This window comes from Manacus candei, unplaced genomic scaffold (assembly GCF_025592945.1).
Source record: "Manacus candei isolate 608988 ecotype Guabito, Panama unplaced genomic scaffold, ASM2559294v1 h1tg000067l, whole genome shotgun sequence".
Taxonomy (NCBI): Eukaryota; Metazoa; Chordata; class Aves; order Passeriformes; family Pipridae; genus Manacus; species Manacus candei.
In genome coordinates, this window is record NW_026138115.1 from 13,055,706 (window position 1) to 13,070,996 (window position 15,291).

Below are 15,291 nucleotides of genomic sequence, written 5' to 3' on the forward strand. Positions count from 1 at the left end.
TTTCCTGTCGTATTTACATTTGCATGCCAGCAAACAACGAAGCTCAAGGTACCTCGACGATTTCAAGTGAGGAATCCCAACCCCGATCCCTCGGGCAGCCCCAGCACGCAATTCCCACATTGCTTCCCTCGTATTTTTCAACTTGTGGCAAACTTCCGTTTCACTGGTTTCCTCAATCCCAAATCCTTGGTAACGCCGCTGCCAAAGGGGCAGACCACCGCCACGGGCGGTAGCTACACTGCAATCCCTGGAATGTGTTGGGCTGTAAAGGTAAACACCGGAGGGTCCGGCGGCTGCTGCGGCTCACTCGGTACCCCGGGGGCACGGCCCGTCCGCGCCGCCCAACGCTACAGCTCCCGGTGCGCACAGCGGCGCGGCCCTCCATACGGGAAGTCTTTCCCTTTCTCCTTCCCTTTCCTTCCCCCCCTCCCCCGGGTCGGGCCCACCTTACTCGGCTGCAGGCGCGCGCTGCGCGGCGGGGCGGAGCGGGGCACGCGGCGCACGGGACGCGCGCCCGTGCGCGCGGAGCCAATCGCATCTCACGGCGCGCCCCGCTGGGGCGGGCGGGCGGAAGGAGCGGAGGGGCTGAGCCGCCATATTGGATGAGGGCACGAAGCTCCGAGGGGCAGCGGCGCGTCGGTGCGCACGCGCGGGAGGCGGTCGGGCGGTCGCGCGGGGCCATGGAGTGGGAGCGGAGGCTGCGGGGCCGCCTGGCCGCGCGCCGCGCGCGTGAGTGCCCCGGGAGCGCGGAGCGGGCCGGGAGCGTCGGGAGAGCGCCCCGGGGCACCCGAGTGGGGGGGCGGGGCCGGGGCCGGCGGGACGAGCGTCGGCCTGTCTGGTGCTACCGTGGTTCGCCTGTCCGGGCTCCCGCGGGGGCCGGGCGGCTCCTGGAGCCTCCCTGCGGAGAAGCAGGCAGCCCTGTTTTGGGGTCAGGGACAGCAGGGACGGGGGGACGAGCCACGGGAGCTGCTCTGTCCAGGACGTGCCCCCGCGGCAGCCTCGGCTGGGAACGCTCCATTCGCGAGCGAGCGCACAGAGGTCGTGCGGGTGCGCGGGGACATCCCCGACCTGGCAGCAGGAAAGACGATTGATGCTGCTCCTCGCAGGAAGCAGCACCGTAAACAACGCTGCCCCTGTGAAACAGGAACGCTGCTGCTCTGTCAGTCATCCCCCTGTATCTGCTACAATTTTATATCTTACTCAAAACATATACGTGTGGCACATTCTTATATAATTTATGTAATAGGCCTGTGCTCCATTAATTTCCGCCTAATATTTGTGTTAGTCAACAGCACAGCTGTATAAGCCTCAGTGTTAACTCTGTTTTTCAAGCGCCTTGTTACATTAGAGCTCTGAAGTACAGTGTGAAAATTCTTTTCTGTGTCAATCAGCCAAAAAGAGTGAACAGGAACTAAAAGATGAAGAAATGGAATTGTTCACAAAGTATTACATGGAATGGAAAGGAGGAAAAACAAGTGGCAATACATCATATACAAACATCCCACGATTTTACTACAGGGTAAGTGCAGTATCCAGATAAACTTTAACAAGAGACTGTTTTGCATTATAAAGAAAGTTTTGCTCCTTCAAAGAGACCCTGCAGCTTCAGAAGCTAAAGTAGATTGAAATCTGAGTGATGTGAATTGCTTAGCATAATTTTTCATTTTGTACAGTTGTCAATTTCTGCAGTTTTAAATAATTACTAAATCTCATCAAAGGCCATGAAATAGTTTGCTCATCAGGCTGCTTGCTAAAGATAGGAAGTCCTCTTTCAGAGACACTTCCTGTTTTAACTAATTTTTGACATAGTGGTGTTGTAAATATGTATCTTCTGGTTCCTGTTTAGACACGATGGGATGCTGCTTCATGGAAACAGTGGGTCCTTGGTCTTGCAGACTGAACATAGATCTGTCACTTGCATCACCCAGCAGAAATGTTTGGTCCAGTAACTTAGATATGAGATGAATCAGATTGGGATGGGAGCACAAGTTTGAAATCTGGATATTGCTGGTACTTGTCAACTTGACTGCTCAGCTGCTGTCTAACCTCTCATGGTCACATATTCCTTAGGATCTTGCATTTCTGCCAATTAGGTTCTCAAGTACCTATGTTTCAGCTGATGAATACATAAGCAGCTCTCTAAGTTCCAATAGTGCTGTACAGTTCGGCACATGAATGCTGGCAGAACTTTCACACTAGGTGTTCTTCCATTTTATTTGTTGGCCATAACAAGTCTAGTAGACATTCACACTTTTGAGAGTCAGGCCTACCAAAAAATAGAAAGCGCTGCTCTCTCCCAAGCAAAAACACAATGGTAAATGTCATTTATGTGTGAGCCCTGGTACCTTGCAACCATGGGAAAGTGCTTATTGGGGAGGTTATCAGGTATGAGGTACATCTCCATCCCTTATGTTAAAGATATCCTGCTTTAAATAGATACATTAGTATTGAAATGGTTTGAGACAGTATGCAAGTATTCCCTGTAGCAGAAGCAGGTACCACACAACATACTAAACAGTGGTTGACTGGCTATTTTCTGTCAAGTAAACAGCTTCATCAGAGTGTATGACTCAGGACTACCTAAGAGTACTTGCTTTGTAGTTTTTGAATGGTGCAGAAAATTAAAATGCCACAATGTTTCTAGCTGCCAGCTGAAGATGAAGTCTTGCTTCAGAAATTAAGAGAAGAATCTAGGGCTGTCTTTCTGCAAAGGAAAAGTAGAGAGCTGTTGGATAATGAAGAGCTGCAGGTATGAAAATATTTTCTGTATGTCTTGTAATGGCTTCTGAAACAATTTTGATTATCTCCTGTCAGAGTTTGATTATCTCCTGTTTGTGCACAGAATCTTGTGGTAAGGTGCTTTCTATTTGGGCACAGTGAGTGGTCGTGAAGTACGAGCTAAAGCTGAAGTGCTGCTGACACTTGGGCTGGTAGTGTCGGTGTAAAGCTGCCTCATTTTGACATATATGAGGACTAAATTAATGGCTTCTGGGTTTCCAGCATAATGAATGCAAAAGTGGGCCCAGATGATGAAATAAGTTCTGTTTATGTATCACTGAGAGAGACGCCAAAGATGGTTGATTTTGCTGAAGTGCAAAGACAAAAGAGGCATGACCCTAGAAATCCTAGTGGGTGAGAGTGTGTGCATGTGTTTAACACCAGTTTAAGGCAGTGGAAGTTGCACTTTCTTTCTTTTCTGGCTGAACCAACGATGTGTACCCATTAACTGAAAGAACCTTGCATCAAACCCACGTTTTTGCTGAGTTTTTTAAACACTTTGTATCTTAAGCACAATCACATCTCTAGAAAGATATCTTCTTAACCAAATGTAAATACCTTTTAAGAACCTATGGTTTCTACTGGACAAACATCAGACATCACCAATGATTGGGGAAGAAGCAATGATCAATTATGAGAACTTCCTGAAAGTTGGTGAAAAAGCTGGACCAAAATGCAAGTAAGGCTTTCTTCACTTGTATATGCTCACTTTGGCTAAACCTAAGTGCTGCTCTAAGTTTTGGTTGCTAAAATAAATGGAAACAGTTTAATGGTGAGATAAAGTCATGTCCATGTAGTTACTGATGAACTAGTTGCTTTACATCCTTGTAACAGTGTAGTGCTCTGCATCACTGAGGGAACTTTTATCATTGATAGAGATACCTGGAAAAGCAGTGCTGCATCCTTTTGAAGAAGAAATTTTTATCAGCATTGGTATTTTTATGTTAGTGGTCAGTATACTGCACATTTTGTATTTGAACTGGAAATTACATCTCCAGAGATATTGCCTAACCTTCCCTATCTTCTGATGCAGAATTTCCTGCCAGGTGTTCTGTGTATGGCATACAGTGAATGTTACTTCTTTATGCTCCTCCTGGAGGTGGCTGTTGTGCACATAGCTTTGTGATTCAGTTTTGGGCAAAAGCAGATTAATTGTCAGTACCAGCAGTTCCATTTCTGTGCATGTTGTTGTAGAAGATTGGAAGCTACCAAACATACTGTACTAAAGAGAAATTAAGTTGACTAAAGGCTCCCAAAGCTCCCACATCACTGAAGAGTCATGAGCAGCAAAGGCAGCTGCTTTTTAATGAGTTTACAATTGTTACTTGGTAGGATCCCACTTGATGAGAGTAATGTTAGCACATTATGTGTTGTTAAAACATTATTTTACAGTATCTGTAAATTTCAAATACTGTAACTGGATCTGTCAGTGCAGTGTAATCAGATGCATAGAAGTAGCTTTGTGTTTATGTTTTACAGGCAGTTTTTCACAGCGAAGATCTTTGCTAAATTACTTCATAATGATCCTTATGGGAGGATATCTATCATGCAGTTTTTCAATTATGTCATGCGAAAAGGTTAGTCAATACTTCTGTGTCAAAGAGAAGTTGTTTTAGGGCTATTTTCAGTTTTATTAATTACTTGATGTTCTCTTCAACAGCAGTGAGATCTAGCCCTTAACTGCAAATGCTGTTTTCTTGGAGGCTTGTGATTTTTTTTCTGGTTACTAGGAGGTGGGAATCCACCCTACCTCTGAAATCCACTTCTCTCCAGCCAGATATCCTTGATCTGTTTATTATATGTATTGCTGTTTATTATGTATTGTTACTCTGATTTCCTTTATTCAGGCAATACTGTGAAGTGCAAAACGATAAAGTTCCATGGCAAGTGTGATCCTAACCACTGTGATCAGGCAGATGGCTTTGTTTGTTGTTTTTCCTTCTGCAGAGTGGTATTGTCTATGTTGTCTAACTGCGTTTGTCAAATATGTCAGTACGTTTCTCTGCTTGTCACTGTAGCCTTACTGTATATTCAGCTATTTTTTATTGTAATTGCCACTTGGGCTGAAAAATGCGTTTTAAATCTTTATTAGATCTTATTTAAAAACATTAGGCTGGCTAGCAGAAAGGAAGGTTGTCTCATTGTCTTTTGCCCTGGCTCCTGTGTTCTTAGATCTGCTAGAGCCTTTGGGAGAGGAGAACGACACCTTTCTTGGAGCTGCTCAGCCTGCTTAACTTAAAATCTTCTAGTGCAAGGGATGAGAGATGTGTTGAGCAGGAAACATGGCGTGCAGATGAGCACAGTATGCAAGAAAGGAGGAATAGACCCATTTCCAACAACAAACCCAAAGCTGCGGGATAGGAGACTTGTGAAGAAGTCTGTGAAAATTGTGTGCATTTCAAAAAGGCCTACCTGGCTGGACGCAACAGAGGTTCTTTCAGAGCTTTGTTTCACCCAGAAGTTTCAAGTCTTGTGTATTTATGGTGTTACCTTTTTCTAAACAAACAAAAAAAAAGCCACCATCACCAAATCACTTTGTGATCGGTGATGCACTTACCTTTAAATTTAACCAACAAAGAAGCAGCCTTACTGTATAACCTCTGCCATCTCTGAGTGACACTTAGGCCACCTTGAGAAACACTTACCTGGAAGAGATGAATGTTACGAAGGACAGCTTGTATTGCATAAGAGGAATTTTTGAATGGTTTCTTCATAAAATGGTAGTTAAATTTAACATTCAGTATGTGAATAATAGTTTTTATGCCTAATCTATACTTCATCACTGTTACAGTATTTTAATAATGGCTTCAAGGCCATTGTCCTTTAGACTGTACAATTAATGTGTCTTCTCATTGCAAAAGAGATGCTTGTGCTATTCTAATTCTCTTCTTGTAAACCAGAAGTGAGGGCAGGACCTTTGGCTGCAGCTGCAGTGTCTTGTGCTATACAGAGGGTTGTAGCAATCTGTATATGACATTGTACAGCTGTTTAATGCAGTGAAAATGCACTGCTACACATATCTCTAAATCAGTGGAGAGAATGAATCCGTATAATTTCATGTAGCCAACAATGTGTGCTTGCAGCCCAGAAGGCCAACTGTATCCTGGGCTGCATCAAAAACAGCATGGCCAGCAGGTTAAGGGAGGTGATTCTCTCCCTCACCTCTGAGACTCGTGAGACCCCACCCAGAGTCAGCACAAAAAGGACATTAATCTTTTCTGTGACGATGGTCTGAGACAGAGTTAGGGTTTTTCAGCCTGGAGAAGGGAAATCTCTGGGGAACCCTCATTGTGGCCTTTCAGTACTTAAAGGGACCATGTGAAAGAGAGGGATAGAGACTTCTTAGGTGCGCAGATAGTGATAGGACAAGGGGGAGCAGTTCTAAATTAAAAGAGGAGGCATTTGATTAGATGTTAGCAAGAAATTCTTTACTCAGAGGGTGGTGAGGCATTGGAACAGGTTGTCCAGAGAGGTTGTGGATACACTATCCCTGAAGTGTTCAAGGCCAGGTTGGATGGAGCTTTGAGGAACCTGATGTAGTGGGTGGCATCTCTGCCTATGGGAGGGGTAGGGGAGTGTTGGAATTGGATGAATCTTTAAGGTCCCTTCCAATCCAAACCATTAAATGATATAAGAAAGAAAATGTGTTGTCTGCTCTGCCATTTTTCACATCTAGTTGTTATAATGCAGTCTTGGCCCCAGTGTACTGTATATTATCAGTGACTCTTACAAAATTAAAGACTGAAACAGTGTTTCTAAGCAGTACATGACATGGCTTTGCTTAAATCTCAGAGAAACGGGAAGAGGCACTTAATATCTGACTGTGCCTTATGGCCTCTAGAACAACTTCAAATTTTGGTGAGAACTGAAAAGCCCCATGGATTTCTCACATTTTAATTCTGTTTTCTGTTTCACAGTATGGCTTCATCAGACAAGAATAGGTCTCAGTTTATATGATGTGGCAGGACAAGGCTACCTCAGAGAATCAGTGAGTAAATTCTTGATTAATTTCACATCTTTTTTTAATCAAATGACAGAGTATCAGAAAGAGTCCAATTTTGTTCTTGTCTTGTCTTGTAAAAGTATCATAATGTAGATTTGGGGCAGGCACATTTGTTTGGATAAATAACAATTCATGTATTCTAGAGATTTGGTGGTGACAGTGCTGCTAGCCTTTTTAGCATATGGGTAATTGTCTGAGAAAGGAGACTATAGTTTCATGAGACTAAGGTTTCATGTCATTAGCACTTCACTAGATTTAGCAGGATATAGTAAAAATCACAAATTATTCATTCTTCAGTGAATTATTCTCCTGTTCTAACAGGAATTAGTATTAGAAAATAAATAAAAATGCCTTAGTTACCACTCTACTTTAAAAAAAAGTATCAAAGAATATTCAGCAATGGAATAATCCAATTAGGAGTTATGCATTCATATTTGAAAAAGGTACAGTTGAATGCATTTATATTTACATGTAAATATCATGTCCTTTGTAAATTCTGCTTTATTAGTAGATTGTTTCAGTAATGGAATCACATGTGCACATATATGATCTGGGGTTTCTTTCACAGAGACAAAAGCTTTTTTACCTGCTTTCATGCTCTTTCCTGCATTGTTACAGGACTATATTTTTAACAAAGCGTACTTGAAAGTCAAGGTGGAATGCAGCAAGCATGCAACAATAGTAGTGTTTAAAACCTTTCTTAATTCTGCAGGATTTAGAAAACTATATTTTGGAGCTAATCCCTACTTTGCCACAACTGGATGGCTTAGAAAAATCTTTTTACTCCTTCTATGTCTGCACAGCGGTTAGAAAGTTCTTCTTCTTTCTGGATCCTCTCAGAACAGGTAGGTCCATATTTTCAAAATTCTAAATATGCCAGAGATTTTCACTTGTAAAATGTTTCCACTGAAGCTAATTGTGTTTTCAAAGTAAAGTGTACTTGTCCTTGTAGGCTTTTGTTCAGCATTTGAAGGTTAATCTGCACTGAAGACCATGAGTCTGTATTGTGGGTCTAATAATCTGCTTTTACAGCAAATGAATTTCTGTGAGATAACTCTATAATACCACAACTGATGGGTATCTTATATAAACTGATAAATAAGATGTTTTTTCATTATAATGCACCATCAGCAGTAGCTAATTTTGTAAGTCTTTAGGGTGAATAGAAAACACAGCCAGAAACAGACAGCTGCTTGCCAGAACATCCACAGAGCTGTGGAAATGCTCTAAAATGGTCGTAGCGATGTGCTTCTTCTGTGATTAAATTTGTGTGCACCCTGTAGACCCACTAGAAAAGGTTTGCAGTTAAGGCTGCTACTCCTTGTAACAGATGTAGTTCCCTTGGAGAACAGTTTTTTCCTATGCTCTTGATTTGTCACAAACTGCAGGTGTTTTCTAGATCTAGCTGTGCCACTTGTACACATCAGAATTGTGTGGGCAGTAGCCTCTGGCAGAAGTGATTACAAACATGTAGAGAGGGTGTGTGGGAAGTTATAGTGCCATTATTTTACTCAGCTCAGTGTCAGTGCGCCAGTCAGAGCTTCACCAGTGGAAGTGCATTCTGCCACCTTAGCTTTGTGTCACATCTGTAGTTTCTGAAGATGTAAAAATATCACATCACTTAAGATACTTTATTATTTCAACAAATTTTTTAAGCATGCGTTCTTTACGCTTTTTATTTTACACATTGAGTTGATTGTTTTACACACACTTTTTTTATTTAGTTTTCTGGCTTTTAAGGCTTCAGGGTAACTCCTGCCAGTGTCAAGCTAGTTTTATTCAGTCATTGTAAAAGGTATTTTTATTTTATCTCTTAAATTAGAGCCTTATCCTTGATGTTAGAAGTTAGTTTTGTTTAGTTTTGGTTTTTTTAAAAAGTAATTTTTTTCTGCTCAGAATGCTTCTTTCTGAAGTAGAACCACCTAAATGAGAACAGTAAAATGGATGTGTTGGCGGAGCAACTATTAAAATGTATTTTCCTTTTCTTGCTGCAGGGAAGATAAAGATACAGGATATTTTAGCTTGCAGCTTCCTGGATGATTTACTGGAGGTAAAGATCTCTTAGCATATACTATTGTATTTTAATTTACTCTTTCTGAATTCTAACTTTATGTTTCACTTAGTTAAGGGATGAAGAACTCTCTAAAGAAAGTCAGGAAACAAACTGGTTTTCTGCTCCTTCTGCATTAAGAGTTTATGGTAGGTTCCTTTACATGTGAATGCTTTTCTTCTCTCCTCTCTGCCTTGTATGACTTACTCACATTATAAGTGTTATTTTTTCCTCTGCTTTTGTCACATTAAATCCTCGTGCTAACTTGTCTTTTCAAATCCTGTAGCCATCCTTTCAGTCTATCTTCCTGACCTTGTTCACAGGTTCAGTTCTCCGCTATTGCTTTTTATCACAGTTTTATAATGTCACCTTGTGCTTGTTGCACAAGATACAAGATTCCTCTGTAACCTTCTCTTTTGACTGTTCTGTTCATGCTTTTGCATCATCTTTAGCTCTTTTTTCATGCTTAAAAATAATATGCTCTGTTTAAAGTAATATGCTCTTAGCCTTCTGCTCTTTTCTCTAGCTATTACCTAGATTAGAACCACTAACACCTCATTATGGGAATCACACTTCCTCTCCTGCCATGATCTATGCTCATTTGTGATGCTTTATGAATATGATTGTGAATCTAGCATATTCCCACTTAGCTGCATTAATTTTATTATGGAAATTAAATAACTGTTGAAATGATAACTTTTCTTTCTCTGTTGAAACAGTTCTTTGTTGATAGAGGTATATTATGGTTTGCTCTCAATATCTCCTCCCTAGGTCAGTACTTAAACCTTGATAAAGATCACAATGGCATGCTCAGCAAAGAAGAACTGTCCCGATATGGAACAGGGACTCTGACCAACATATTTTTGGATCGTGTCTTTCAGGAATGCTTAACTTATGATGGTGAAATGGTAATCACTTATTTTCACTTCGTTCACAACATGAAAGCTTTGGCTTGTTGAGTTGGGAAATGTCTAACAATCAGTATCTTTGGAAATAAAGCATAGCTTGAGGTAAAGGAACTTTGGTTTATCATTGTGCACAAAATGACCATGCAGCATATTAGAAAATTAATTTTCTTAACAGCAAGGTGAGTGCAGTGTGACTTAAAGGTAAGTTGCTTGTTTCAAAAAGCAGAGATGATACAGAATCAAGACATCCTAGGATAAAATCTCTTGTAGATTCAGTAACAAAAGTGCATGTTGAAAAAAAGTATAGCTGTAGGAATGCTTTTTAGTTACATGATTCTTTAAAAAGAACCAAAGACAAGTGGCACACCTGAAACTAGTGCAAGTGAGCTAACCTGTCCACTTCTTCATGGGGACAACAGTGTTTTTCATTGTAAGCTTTCCGTAGCTGTGAAAAATGAGAATTCTAACTTAGAGTTAAAATAACACCTTCTTATCTATATTTTTTTAAAGCTTTACTTAATGTTCAGCCTTAAAACAACTTAATTGTTGTCTGCATTCAGATGACTGAAATGTAGAGCGATAGATTACAAATTCTATATACAGCCCTACTGCCACCGTAGCAGTTGTTTAGTAGAAACATAATCATTGAGGTCATTAGGGATCTCTTAATTGCCCTTTTCTGGACTTATGCGCACTGGTCCTGCTCTGGTCTCTCCCATACAAGAGAGAGATGAACCTTTTATATGGTTTTTCTTCACTAGTTGGGTATGTTCAGCAGTCTAGAGATATATTAAACATTGTCTAACAGTGTGTATATATAGCATGTTTAATTTTGATTTATGCTTGGAATCCTATTTTGCTTCTAAAATAACAGGATTTCCTATCATCATCAGTCATTAAAAACTAACTTTTCTGTTCACATTAGTGGTAGCAGCCATTTTCTATTTCATGTTGTCTTTTTCAGAAAATAGACTGGGCCCCCTACAATGAAATAACTGCCAATTATAGAGTTCCTGCTTGCAAAATCAATTTAGAAAGAAGACTGTAATAAACATGATTGTATCTACTTCTAGGACTATAAAACCTACCTGGACTTTGTGCTTGCATTAGAAAACAGAAAGGAGCCTGCAGCTCTGCAATATGTTTTCAAACTGCTTGATATAGAGAACAAAGGACACCTGAATGTCTTTTCCCTTAACTATTTCTTTAGGGTAAGTCTCTTTATACAAGTAGGCCATTTTCTGTGTTTATAGTGTTATAGCCTATGTACTTCTGCATGCAGATCTGCAGGAAATCACTTTAAATTACCGATAGCCACAGGGAGGCTAGTAATGACTTTTAAGAAGATTTAAAATTAAAAAAAAAACCAACCAAAAATTGGAAAGATTTCAAAAGGTATTTTCAGCAGTTTATCTGCAGTTGAAATTAACTGATTTTGGTTAGGAAAAGTATTTTCTATTGATTTGGGTTTGTTTTTTAATTGAAATTGTCTTAAAATTGCCTAATAATTACCTATTAAAATCTCTTATGATGGTTCTAATTGGTTATTGCCATTGGTTTTAATTTCCACTGTAATCTTAAAATTCAGTAGAAGAAACGAAAATAATGAAATGCAGTGATGGGCCAGTACAGCTGGGGGATTTTTCATTCACTGTATTGCTTGCCAAAAGCTTCTGCATTTTTACCTGTTGTTTCCAGAATCGATTTTAAATAGATTTTATAGGAAAGTTTTGTTTTGTTTAACAAACAAACACCACCCACCCCAGCCCCACACAAAAAAACCCCCAACAAACCAAATAGACAAAAAAAGGAAAAACAAAACCCAACTTTTTTTCTTTTAGTGCCTTGGAACTGTTGCAAAGCAGTTTAAATTTAGTAGTAGAATGGCTAAGGCTTAAGTAAGAGGGTAGGCCTAGAAAGCAACACTTTACAGTAGTGAGTTAAGCAGCAGCCTTGTTCGTGGGAATAGAATGTACTGAAGAAGTAGAAACAATAATCAAAAGATTTAGTCAAGCATGTACGTAACGATTTGTACCTTAGATGTGGTAAGGGTCTGTTAAACAGTTTCTAGGGGGGTAAGACAACTTAAGCAGATTTATGATTAGAGTAGATGATTGTTAATTGTTATAAACTACTGCACCTGGTTTGCTATAGAAACTGTAATTGTTTTAGCCGTGAGAATACATGTAAACTTGTTTGTGTATAAAAGCTGAACTGAGAACGAGGGTCGTTGGAATCCTGTCTTGGGGCGTTAGCCCGCAGGTTCCCGGGGCCCCGAATAAAGCACCCATAAACCGGCACTTTGTTGGTTTGTGTCTTTGTTTACGGGCAACAGAACCACCTAGTAAATTATGTGGAATGGACCTTTGGAGGTCACCTGCTCCGTCTGCTCAGAGCAGGCCCAGCTCCATCGCTAGGCTGAATTGCTCAGAGCCTTGTCTGGGCAAGTTTTGAATCTCTCCAGAGAGGGAGACTCTGTAGCCTGTTTGGGTAGTCAGTGCATTCTGGTTTTTGACTACCCTGGCTGAGAAGAGTTTTCCCCTTACCCCTTCTCCCACTTTTTCTAATTGGACTGCCTCTTGCTGCAGTCAGTGTGCTCTGCCTCTCGCCCTTTCACTGTGCGTCTCCAAGACAGTCTTGCTATGTTGTCTCTAACCACCTGCTAGGTAGTTGAAGGTAGTAATTAGATTTTCCTCACCCGCTCTTCAGAGGAATTAATCCCCATCTCAAACCTCTCCTCTCAGCTGTGCTGTGCTGTAGCCCCTGAAGCATGCTGATAGCCCTGTACTAGGTTCCCACTGGGTTGTCAGTGTCTCATAAAGGGGAGCCCAGAGCTGTTGAGGCTGAATTTGGAGTACTGTGCCAAATGTTGTCAGGAGGAACAATCATTTCCCTGAACCTGCTAGGTGTGCTTGTACTAATGCAGCCCAGTATTTATCTGCCTTCATCACTACAAGGTCACCCTGCAAATTCCTATTCAACTTCCTGTGGACCGAGACCTCCAGCACCTTTCCTTCCAAGCTGCTCCAGCCAGCTGGCCCAAGGAGCATTCTGCTGCATGGAGTCATTCTGCTGCAGGACCAGGCAGGAGTTCTGTGGGTGCCTTTTGAACTTCATCATGAACTTTGTTTAGTAGTTGTAGCTGCCTTATATGCTTCATGGGCAGCTGTCAGATGATGGCTTGGCAATACTAAGCATCCTACGGAAACTAAGCAATGACTTGTCTTCCCTCCCTGCTTTTATAGCTCACTATTTTCCCAGCGCTTACTCCGGTTCCGTTCATGTGGATATAGGATTCAGGGAGGCCAGGAGCCATATCAACTGTCTCTCATTTTAATAAAGGCTGTTAATTTACAGGTTTACGTTTTACAAAAACATGAACTTTAGTGTTGTCATAGTACATAAGTGATTCTAATATGAAAGCAATTTAACAAGGTAATTTTGCATTAGTTATGGTGGCGTAGCTGGTTTTGTGCAAGTCTTCAGTTACTACTCTATGGCTTAGTTATTGAAAAAGCTCCTTCACTACAGCAGATACTTGATCGTACTCCAAAATGTGTCCCTCCTTTCAAGTTTTGGACATGGAATGTTGTAAGTTTTCCTTGAAATCAGAACAGTTCCTTTTGGCTCTGAATAGTTGCTTTCCTGCTAGTGTTGTGTGAGAACAGGTCAGCACCTACAGAGGCTGTGCTGATACAACTATGCTGACAAGGCTGCGCCCCTTGTGCTAGTGAAACATTTTTGTCTATAGTTGTTCCTTGAAGACATAGGTTTGGTGATGCAGGTGTTTAAATAGTACCACATTAAAAGAATTAATTTGTCTTTCTGCTGATTGGTCTTTTCCCTTCTCTCTTTTCCTACCCTGTATTTCATACTGTGTCAGAAAATGTAACCTTCTGGTTAGGGTGTATTAGTACCTTAAGTTTTGAGTGTTGAGGGATAATATTCAAGTGTCTGAATATCCCATTTGCAGAGTGCTTAAACGCTGGTTATAATGAAAGTGGGATTCTTATCATACACATTAAGAAGTGTGAACCTGAGATGTGTATCATTGATAATGCCTTAACTCACCCCTGCCTTACCTATGGAAGAAAAATGATTGCAAGCTGTACCATGAATGCTTTGTTACAGGGCAATACAGCTTAAGATGCAGAAGCATTAAAAATTTTCACACAGTGTCAGTATATACTGCACTAGCCATTCATAACTTCTTTTTTTTCTAGGCTATTCAGGAACAAATGAAAATTCATGGACAAGAACCAGTTTCTTTTCAGGATGTCAAGGTTAGCTTTACTGAATAAAGTATTACATGAAATCTTTGAATAAGCATTTTGTAATTTAATTACATTGTAGTTTCTAGGTTTTGTATAACTACTTGCAGAGTAGTAGAGATGAACTGGCTTGTCCTACTCATAGGTTTGAAAATGTCTTTCTATTCAGCTGTTGCTCTGTAAGATACTTGTTAAATACATGTTGCTTTTTCTCACACCTGAAGGAACTTGCTAAGTCCATTTTACAGTTCAGGATCATCCCTTGGGAGCGGGGGGAGGCAGACTGGTGACTTAAAAAGCAGCTTATAAAACTGTCTTTATTACTGTCTACTTTATATTTAGCAGTTTTAGTACTTAAAAAAAAAGTACAAGAGGTTCTACAAAAGTTAGCTTATACAAGTGAACAGAGTTTTTCCTATTGCCACTTTTGAGGCCAAAGCCTCCTCAGTAAGGAAAATTCTTATTTGAGAGGTGGGAGCTGAGCACACTGCTCCTAACTGTAGCCAGTTAGTGTGCTTTGTATCATAAGTGCTTTGGGACTTACTAGCTGCTTTTTTGTAAATTGGTGTGGGTGGCACTAGTTACCCAAAGATCATACAGTATGAAATAGCCATTATTCTGCTCATTAATATGGGGGGGGCTTCTCCCAATTTTGACTTTTCTTTCATAGGATGAAATCTTTGATATGGTGAAGCCTAAGGACCCTTACAAAATCTCCCTTCAAGACTTGATCAATAGCAGTCAAGGAGACACTGTTACCAGCATTCTAATTGACCTGAATGGGTTCTGGACATACGAGAACAGAGAGGTCCTTGTGGCAAGTGATAATGACAACACTGCTGATGTTGATGATGCGTGACTTCGAACTGGAGCAGACTGTATCCATAGAGATATCTTAATCTAATGCACCAACTGTTGGGAGCTGGAAACATTCATTATCTGAATCAATTCCTCTTCCATTTCACTTCCCTCCCCTTCCCACCTTGCCCCCAAGTATGATGTAAAATGTGGTACGTGCAGGAATCACAGAAATAATTTCTGAAACCAGAAAAAGCAAGTGTTAAGAGGCAAAAATTATCTTTTTTTTAAAATAAATATTTTTTGACTTTTTTTCATGTGTAATAAGCCCTATTCTTTTTTAAATGTGCTATTCTAAGTGTGAATATACCCTGAAAGTAAGGATGTGGTTCTTGGTGTCTTCAGCCATTCCAAGCCTCCCACTGCATTCTGTATGGCTTCCTCTAATGACAGCACTGTTGAGTACTCTGTTGTGAAAGCAGT

At 40.7% G+C, this 15,291-nt stretch overlaps 2 protein-coding genes across 6 annotated transcripts in view; one reads left to right on the forward strand and one right to left on the reverse strand.

Moving 5' to 3' along the window:
• Nucleotides 1-550, reverse strand: part of PRORP (protein only RNase P catalytic subunit) — a 49,613-nt gene extending 49,063 nt beyond the window's left edge. For 2 of the 5 annotated variants that reach the window (XM_051806272.1, XM_051806268.1), the window contains exon 1: nt 447-548. The gene's annotated coding sequence lies outside the window, so the exon portion shown is untranslated. Of the gene's footprint in view, nt 1-52; nt 252-278; nt 413-446 lie in introns of those variants that run through there. The other 3 variants (XM_051806269.1, XM_051806270.1, XM_051806273.1) reach the window with 3 other exon arrangements.
• Nucleotides 551-585: 35 nt separating this feature from the next.
• On the forward strand, nt 586-15,120 carry PPP2R3C (protein phosphatase 2 regulatory subunit B''gamma). Its single transcript, XM_051806286.1, has 13 exons — nt 586-729; nt 1,392-1,519; nt 2,645-2,749; nt 3,345-3,457; nt 4,258-4,355; nt 6,696-6,766; nt 7,494-7,626; nt 8,776-8,831; nt 8,905-8,980; nt 9,603-9,739; nt 10,813-10,950; nt 13,963-14,022; nt 14,681-15,120. Exons 1-13 carry the CDS (start codon nt 603-605, stop codon nt 14,867-14,869), a joined length of 1,431 nt encoding a protein of 476 aa, XP_051662246.1. The 5' UTR covers nt 586-602; the 3' UTR covers nt 14,870-15,120.
• Nucleotides 15,121-15,291: the final 171 nt, after the last annotated feature.

What these genes read in the sequence shown, in the direction of transcription:
- PPP2R3C (XM_051806286.1), top strand. Translation starts at nt 603, where the DNA reads ATGAGGGCACGAAGCTCCGAGGGGCAGCGGCGCGTCGGTGCGCACGCG. An exon ending in AAAGCTGGACCAAAATGCAA is followed by an intron (nt 3,458 to 4,257) that starts GTAAGGCTTTCT and finishes TATGTTTTACAG; the next exon opens with GCAGTTTTTCACAGCGAAGA. An exon ending in CAATTATGTCATGCGAAAAG is followed by an intron (nt 4,356 to 6,695) that starts GTTAGTCAATAC and finishes TCTGTTTCACAG; the next exon opens with TATGGCTTCATCAGACAAGA.